At 43.6% G+C, this 8,884-nt stretch overlaps 1 protein-coding gene across 1 annotated transcript; it reads right to left on the bottom strand.

Annotated features, from left to right (window-relative positions):
• Window positions 1-709: 709 nt before the first annotated feature.
• Window positions 710-8,616, bottom strand: UBE2J2 (ubiquitin conjugating enzyme E2 J2). The gene is made up of 7 exons (XM_052691781.1): window positions 8,403-8,616; window positions 6,747-6,877; window positions 6,483-6,523; window positions 5,559-5,661; window positions 5,309-5,447; window positions 4,793-4,873; window positions 710-4,046 (listed from the first exon to the last, which is right to left on the bottom strand). The coding sequence occupies exons 2-7, from the start codon at window positions 6,875-6,877 to the stop codon at window positions 3,762-3,764; spliced, it is 780 nt and encodes a 259-aa protein (XP_052547741.1). The 5' UTR covers window positions 8,403-8,616; the 3' UTR covers window positions 710-3,761.
• Between the last annotated feature and the right edge of the window lie 268 nt (window positions 8,617-8,884).

Here is an 8,884-nt window from a genome sequence, read left to right as displayed (position 1 = left end):
ATCCCACATTTCCTAATTATGACAATATCCAAAAGGCAAAAAGCTGGGATTTTATGTGTTGTCCAGCATAGACATAAGGAATAACGTCCAAGCCTTGGTGTGGAGATGAGGAGTTTTGAAGCCAACACAGAAGGCACATTACCATTCACTGACACCCACAACTGCTCCAGAGGCAGATAAAAACCTGGAGTAGATCCCTCAGGTGTGAATCTGAAGCTTCCCAGTGCCAACCTGCTACAAACTCCAGCTGAATGGGGCAACATACAAGAGCTGTTAGAACAAACCTAAACGCAACAGCAGAGACAAGAGCAGCTTCGGAATGAAAGCACGCGATCTCAGACTTGTTTCCTTCCCTAAAACACCGCAGCCGAGCTGCCTGCGCCGCGTTCCACAGCACCTCTTTGCTAAGATCCCTGCGTGCCTCCCACCACCACGTGCAGTCCCAGCCATCAGCTGCCTTTCGCCCAAAAGCAGATGGAATTACCACCCCACCTGGTGGCAAGCCCATAGAAACGACGAGTTACTACAACAGCGAAAAGGAACCAGGCTGCTTCTTCCCTTCTGGGCTTTTCAGAGTGCTCAAGGTGTGAAATAAGGCTGTTGTGCAAAGTGCTTTCCACTAATAAAAGGTTCCTAGTGAATCCCAACTTGTTTTTGCTTCCAGATTCCTTCCCAGGGATCCCTTTGTCAGAAACAGTCCGACAGAACATTTAAATTTTATCATGAATGTTTATTATGAACAAACAACTTTACAATGCAGCCGTTTCTACTCCTCAGTACATGCTTGAAGTGAGGTAATTCCTGTGACCTTGAAATTTCGGGGGGAGAAAAGACTACACATAAATCCAGGATCATTAAAAGTCATGAGATCTTTAAAGGCCATCATTGAGATGCCTCACAATTCAAGTTGCAAAACTTCCTTACCGTCTTACAGCAATCTATGAAATTGCAGCATGAAAGTGAAGGGGCAACCATTCGTTCCAATATCACACACTGAGGGACAGCTTTTATTACATCAAGTAATGCACTGCTTCAGGGCATGGTAACATTTTTGCACGGCAAAGACTGGTTTACTCCACCTACTGACTTTGGTAACAAAAAGATCAGATACTGCATCTTATTATAAATGCCTTTAAAAAAAGGAAAAACAACAAAATGACAAAACTACACAAAAGGGAATAAGTCTTCTGTTACCAAAGGCAAGGAGCAAGGACACCTATGGACATTTTGTAAAGCTAGAAGTGCAAGGATTCAGTCAGATTTTGCTCCTAGCTTTCAACAAATAGCACCCAAAACGACTGTCCAATCTCTCTGCATCCAGGGTACTGAAGAGAAACTGCAAATGCAAAGTAAGGTTTTGGGGTTTCTTTTGTTGTGTTTGTTTTAAATGAAGCCAATCCTCACAGAAGGTGCAGCATCTCCAGGGTTTAACAAGAGGCTGTTTTCTGTTTCCAGTTGTGGCTCTTCTTAAAAACAAGGGACCCACCTGCAGATGCTCATGCATAGCTTAGTGCCAACTGCTTGTTCATTTCAAATAAGAGACATTTTATGATGTGCCATCTCCCAGTTTTAGTCATCCTTTCACCTTGGCAAGGCACATTTCACAAGAGATGCCATCTAACCATACCTGAGGGCTCCTTGCCTTTGTCTTCAGTTATGTGGACAAAAGATTTTCCATAAGATAAACACAGACAACCATTCACAAGCTTTTGTCTGCAGGCTACGTCAATGGTTAAAAACAAAAAGGCATTATGAGAACACAAACACATCTGAATGATACGAATCCATGAGGCAGAACAGCCTCAGTTCAAGGTCCATCTGCTTTGAGGAAGAAGATATAAATAAAAGCCACTGACAAGCCACCTGGAGAACCCCATCACTGCAAGGAAGACTGACACCCCTCCTTCCTTCACAGTACCTCCACACTGACAGAACTGTTTCCAGATGCACATAAAATCGGTGTTTCTCCTTTCACAACAGCTGATTATGCACATACAAGAGGCAAATTAGTTATAAATAAGATTTGGTAAAACCACAGAATCAAAAAAAAAATAATCTATAAATACATTTTAAAACCCAGCCTTCTCCACATCCCCTCCCTCCCTCCCTCATCTCAGATCTACTTGAAGATTTCTTTAGTGTAGAGCTGTCCTGCTAGCTTTGATAACTCCTACCTACTGCAGAGGATTGGTCATGTTTACTGAAGCTCTAAACTGCATGGCTCAAGGGTTTATCATTTAGTTTTGCTTACAGTTCAAGACACCGAGGAGAAGCAGAGAGAGAATGAATCTGAAAGGGAAAATAAAACAGTTTAAAAAAAAAAAAAAAGAAAGGATCTTAAGTACATGAGGTAATATTGATTGGGCTCTTCACAACAGCTAACAGACAAAGCAGCTGGAGGCGGAGCTTCTTACCCTGCTATCACCTTTTTTGTACCATTGACAGCAAGTGCACCCTCCCCAGAAGACAAGACATCACTGCCAATTAAAAGGCACAGTATGTTCACCTCTGGAAAAGCATTTAGAGGAAAGTAAGCAGGAAAAAAAAGCAGGAAGAGTTGAAAAAGTCACTTCAGGCTTTCGAACTATTCTCGAGGCTTCACTGTTTTATTCACAATCCTGCAATCTCACCAACAAACAGTATTGCTATCAGCAGAAGAGGAATAGAGACAAACTCGGAACTAGAAGCCAAAAGCTTCTAAAAACTTAGGAAAAAAATAAAATAAAATCAGTAGTTGGGGCTTTGTGGGTTTGTTTGCATTGCTCTGGGATTTTTGGGCCCATTCTCAAGTAAGCAAGCAGAGCTAATGCCAGGGGCTCACTTCCTTTGGCTTGTGACATTTCAGGTTAATGCAGCTGACACTGAAGCAGCTCACCTGTTACTCAGACAAGACTGACTTCACAAGGTTTTACTTCAGTGTCTAAAACCCAGCAGTTCCAGAGATGTTCTCAATTGGTAATCAACTCCCCTGTCTGTGAGCTTTTATTTTCAACAGTGGCACCTTGTGATCACAACAAAGTATTACAGCTTTCAAAGGTAACACCTCCCCAAATGGAAATCCCTAAATGAACGAATCTAAAACAACACTGCCCAGCTGTATTCCCACTAAAGAGCAATTCAGACACTTTTCTCAGGCTAACCATTCCTACAGGCTGACAACTGCACCCCCTGCAGCCCAAATAAAACCTCCAATTACACAGTGACAATTTAGACAGCACATCAGACACACACGGTGTTATTCTCCCCACTCATCTGATCACTACTGACTAGATATGCAATGATGTTCATTCTATCATAAAAATGAAGACATCTATCTTCTGTAGCATCCACGTTCACATGAACCAAGTCCTCATCTTGACTCACCTCCAATTGTGTACAGACTCCTCCCTAATGAAACTAAAACAATATGCACCACGTGTGAACCTTTAAAAACTGTTCAATGAAGTAAAAAGCTTTATTTGCTTCAGGTTTTCAAATCTCAAATAACAGATGGAGAAGTGCTATAAAAATCAAAGCACTAGAAATGTTGGTGTTTCATCAATAATGCTTTGACTTGACAACAGGATCTGCGAGCAGAACTTTGTTTAGTTTTCTGCCTAACTGAACATACTCCCACTTCCCAAACTCAAGACATGAGCCAACCAAGATTTCACCTGTCATTTGGTAACACGAAACGTTTATCCCAGTGTCAAAAGTCAGACGCCCAAAGAGTCCCACTCACTCAGCAACTACATCTAATTTGGTCTTGGATTTTATTCTCCTCATTCTTGCGCTATGCTTCTCAGTACATATTTGACTGTGTAGGCAAAGGCTGCAAAACCAACTATAACAAACAAGTTCGCCAGAGCTCCACCCAAGAGTCCGTGGTTACGGTTGGCCTGCTGGAGGCCAGGGTGGTTGGCAGGTGCCAATGGAACGTGCCCGTTAAGAAGGGGGATCCCATTCTGACCGTAGTGTGCTTCCCCATCAGGGACAACATCTGGTAAAGGGAGGGATGGAGGTCTGCTGTTGAGCTCTTCTTGTGCTTTCTGTTTTTGTTTAATCTCCTGGAGGGGGAAAAGAAGAAGAAAAAGAAGAAGAAAAAAAAAGGGAAGCTGAAACTGAAAGCGGTGAAGCTTTTGTGTGTTTTGAACAGATTTCAGAACCTCAGTTCTTAAGGCCAGATACACAAAGCTTAGTCCTCCAACTCAGCAGAGTTACACAACTGTAAAATACTGGCATCACAGCCATGCCTGCTGCACGTGTAGCAGTCAAGGCTGTAACAACAATAGGAGATACTAATGGCTGTTTATGAGGGTGGATGGTGATAGGACAAGGGGGGGTGGTTTTAAATTGAGACAGGGGAGGTTTAGGTTGGATATTAGGGGAAGTTTTTCACCCAGAGGGTGGTGAGGCGCTGGAACAGGTTGCCCAAGGAGGCTGTGGATGCCCCATCCCTGCAGGCATCCAAGGCCAGGCTGGATGTGGCTCTGGGCAGCCTGGGCTGCTGGTTGGTGACCTGCACACAGCAGGGGGTTGGAGCTGGATGAGCATTGTGCTCCCTTTCAACCCATTCTATGTTTCTAAGTGTTTTGATTCCCCTGACAGTGGATCTTTGTTTAACAGCAAAACGTTTGAATCCTGAAACTGAACTTTTTAATTCTTTCACACTGCAAAAGAGTCTTTTAAAAGGCCTCTAAGGTTGATAAAAGTAGATAGACCTTAGAGTCCTAAACAACTAGCTTATAGATCTACACAGAGAAGGTGAAAAGCTAAAGAAAACCAAGTTACTCCATGAATTGAATGCCCCTACCTCCACCACTTCAGGGAAGAGCTCACAGAAGACTTTATCTTTTAAATTGAATGCTAAGCTTTGTGCAGCAAGTTGTCGTTTCTGTGAAGGAAAGAAGAATTATGAGCACAGGAACAAAACGAATACAGCTCAAAAACTTCCCACACAAATGGGAGAAACTAGTTAGATAGTTTACACCATTTGCAACTGCATACTTATCAATATTATCATTAGGCATTTCTAAACTCAACCTCTGCTCCTGATCCTTCATCTTATGGCCTTGGTGAGCTGCAGTGACATCCCTGCCACCACAAGCACCAAAAGTCCTAAGCATGCAGTGTAGCAAAAAAGCATTTCAAATTTTACTTAGAAATCCTCCCTGTCCCCACGCTGCCTAAAACTGCTTGGGTTCACCCTGCCATCACATGCAGTAGATAAGATATCAAAACATCAGCTCTCACTGTTGTGTTAACCTAGAGGTCACATTCAGCAGCCCCTAAACTGAAAGTAGCCCAAAAGGTACAAGGTGGAACTTACTGCAAACTCTGAAGTCTCTATGCTGCCCAGAGTGGGACCCTTTTCCACCATGAAACTAAGGAGGCCTGTCAGGATGGTTGAGACTGACCAAGCTGGATTCCACGTATCAGGGTGGAAATCAGTGATTGAAAGACATAACCTAAAAAGATGAGACAAAAAGGCATTTTATTTTTGTTGTTAAAACCACTGCGTGCTTCACATATTGCAAAAGTGGTGTTTATTGCTTTAAGTGTTAGAAGAAAATCCTTACCTTGTATTACACTTAAACCTTCCATTAGGTGTAATCATATAAATACTAGGAGGTTTAAAAGGAAATTCTCTGGGGAATATTAGTTTCCCATGATAATAGCCACCTGCATTACACAAAGAGATGAATTACTTATTTTGCATTAAGATGAAGTCCTAAAGGTATTCAGATTGGGCTAAATAAAACCCTGTATTTGCTTCCCTCTCTTCCTCACACTAGAGGGATGAAGCACATCATTTTGTGCCTCTGAAACAACCCCCACCTGCAGCACATTCACTCTGGAGACAATTACATCTCTATTACAAACACTCTTTTCTGTTTTCTAGCCTGCCATACATTCAAGGAACATCAGCCAAAGCATATTTAACACAACACCGATGCTTCAGAGTATCACAAACACAATTAACTGCAAATGGAGATCTCTGAAGAACCTGAACTTCAAAAGCATTTTGTGAAAGGCTCCAGAAGACACCCTGAACAACAAAGCACACAACATTAACACAGCTTCTTCTGGTCCTTGGATTCTCCAAGGAACTTCATGAAGACAATACAGCTCTCAGTTCAGTGAGAGATGCTCATGCAGTAAGGCATAAGCAAACCACCCTAAAAAAAAAAACAAACCCTAAGGGATGAAATATTTGGAAAATGAGGTTTTATGAAGTTATTTTGACTGTCCTAAAGCGAGTGACCTAAGTTACTTAATAGAAAATGTAACAAATGTGGTTTCACTACCATACAAAGAGAAAGATTAACAGACAGTTGCACCCCTCACTCTTTTCCATAAGCTACCATACCAGTCACAGACTGCTTTGCAACTGCACTCAAGGTTCTCAGGGCTATTTACCACAGCTGTGCTTTGCCCATTCAATCATCCATGCAATTACTGAGACATGCCAACCAATGCCCACTTTTGCTTCGTGCCTTTACCTTCATAAGGAGTTGTTTCAGGTCCCCGGACAACATAGTGCCTAAGACAAAGGAGAAAACACAAACAGTGTGAGAGCCTTCACACCACCAGCCATCAACTTCTCTAGAAAGACAGAAGACTAGCATCACTTCAAGAAGTTCCATATGCCACCTCCCAAAACCAAGGCTCCCCTACAATCCATAGGGGGTGAAGGAGTCAGACCTGATGACCAGGAAAGTCTTGTTCTCTCCACAAGTGCACAAACAGCTCGTTCTAAGTCTTACCATTCAAGGATATTAGATGGGAGGGGTTCTGCACAGATATAAGGCACTGGATCTTTCTTAATTCGAAGGTAGTCTTGTTTAAGTCTCTGTGTTGCTGTCGTTGGTGCTCTCTTATTACTGCTGCTGCTCATCTGGTTTTCAAAAAATATATACAAATACAATCTCAGCAGGTGTAGGGCTGTGATGCTTTCTTGAATACAGCTCCTACATCTACCAGACACAGCATCTTTTTAAAGACAGTCACCATCGCTTTTAAGCAGCAAGAATCACACGCAGTTTTAACCAACACACTCCCAAGAGAAGCTGTACATCACCCAAATGGGAAAAAAACACCCCTTCCAGAATACTGCTGTGGATGTACGTGCACAGAATTGCTATCATGAAAATGAACTGCACTACAGAACCTATTTGAACTGTTAACAGCCATTCCTGGGCTTAGGCTGGGCACAAATCACGGCCATAAAGTTTTAAAGGGCTTAGTCCTTTTCAATAATTCATTTCCCAAATTAGTTTCAATATCCACGGTGCAAATCTGCCTGTGATTTAAATTCATTTACTCTTTCTATCACAAGCAAAGAAAAAATAATACAGTCATCGTATTACTAACTTTGGGGAGGAGGAATTTTAAGATCAATCTGCTGCCTGCTTAGAGTTCAGTTAAACTTATGAGATCTTCTGAGCCAGATTATTCCCTTCCAAAGGAAGAACTTCATCCAGAAAGAGGCAATTCAGTGTGAAGAATGGAAAATCCACGGTGTTTTCAAGACAAAGAATGTATCAGCCCTTGCAATGCATCTACAGAGCAGACATCGATTAGCAAATGCTACTTAGCTCACTTTCCCTCACAGAAGCACAACAAGTTACTTCGCAACTCAGTTTCTTTCAGGGCTCTAGAAATTCAGGGGAAAAACTAGAAAGGTTTTATGAACGCTTTCTATAAAGATCTAAGATAATTTTCACGTGTGATAGCAGGGTTGGACACCAGAAAATGCCTTAAAGCTTTCTATTCAATTCAATACACTCAGTGAAGTATATTTCTAGAGAATATTTATACCACTAACTACAACTACAAAAAAATCCTCCTCAAAATAAACACTCTTAACCTGGTTTTCCTTAAAAGTACTGTAAATCACTCTAATATACAGTATTGTTTCCTGAACGAAATAGCCCTTTTTTAAATACATCTCTTTAAATACCCACCAAAAAAAATTCTACAGAAGTCAGCTTTGAATTTAAAGCCGAGATTAAATCACGCCTTTTAATTTAGAACAAAAAAGGGTGCTTTGTAACAGCGCCCTTCACCACAGTTAGCAAAAATAGACTGAAATCATCCAGACTAACGTACACCTATTGGGGTTCCTACACTCCTTGGAACCTTGTCCGAGAGATCCTTCGCATTTTAAACACCGAAGAACGTTTACAGAAGCTACCACAGGACATCGATTTCCCCATCAATACAACACAGGCAGGGCGGACGAGGAACTAAACCAAGGCCTTTCGACCCCAGCAACCCAAGTACGGCACGGCAGCTCCCAGGAGAACGGACAAGAAGGCAAACGGCGACACGCAGGCCTGCCCTCAGCCCGGCTCCGGGTTCCTCGAGGCGGAAGATGGGAAGCCCTCGCTCCCCGAGCTCGCCCTGCAGGCCCCACTCACCTCTCCCTGCTAAAGCAAGCCCCTCCACCGCCGGGTCGCTCCACCGGCCCGCAGCCAGCGGCCAAGCAAGGGAAGCAGAAAGAGGAGGAGCGCCGAGAACGGACAGCGGGCCGGACTGAGCCGGGCAGGGCAGGGCCGAGACCCCAGCACCTCCCGCTACGGCGCGACCGCTGCTTCCAACCAAGATGGCGGCCCGGCGAGGCGGAGCCGGCGCAGTGCTGCCGTCTGCTTCCGGAAATAGCATCTCCACTTCCGGCGTGCGTACTTCCTGGTCAGCTGACTTCCGGGTCAGCTGACTTCCGCTGTGCGCTCCGCAGCGGGCGCTTCCCCTGTGTGTCCGATGGAGGGCAGCAGGAGCCTGCGGACGTATTGCAGGTTTTTGTTCTTTCCGCTGCTGGAGCGGCGCAGCGCTTTCGTGCTTCGTTCCCTGGGTGGTTTGTCAGCAGCCGGAAGGAAAAGCACTGTGCTTCTCATTTACACTA

The sequence above is a fragment of the Tympanuchus pallidicinctus genome, unplaced genomic scaffold (genome assembly GCF_026119805.1).
Source record: "Tympanuchus pallidicinctus isolate F22 unplaced genomic scaffold, pur_lepc_1.0 scaffold29, whole genome shotgun sequence".
Classification (NCBI taxonomy): domain Eukaryota; kingdom Metazoa; phylum Chordata; class Aves; order Galliformes; family Phasianidae; genus Tympanuchus; species Tympanuchus pallidicinctus.
The sequence above is the reverse complement of the archived record's forward strand: the minus strand, read 5'-3'. Positions and strand labels throughout refer to the sequence as shown.

Bases quoted from the DNA above. Each gene is read 5' to 3' on its own strand.
- UBE2J2 (XM_052691781.1), bottom strand. From the start codon at position 6,877: ATGAGCAGCAGCAGTAATAAGAGAGCACCAACGACAGCAACACAGAGA. The intron at 6,524-6,746 runs GTAAGACTTAGA...CCTTTGTCTTAG, and splicing joins CCATCTAATATCCTTGAATG to GCACTATGTTGTCCGGGGAC. The intron at 4,047-4,792 runs GTAGGGGCATTC...TTCCCCCTCCAG, and splicing joins TCTTCCCTGAAGTGGTGGAG to GAGATTAAACAAAAACAGAA.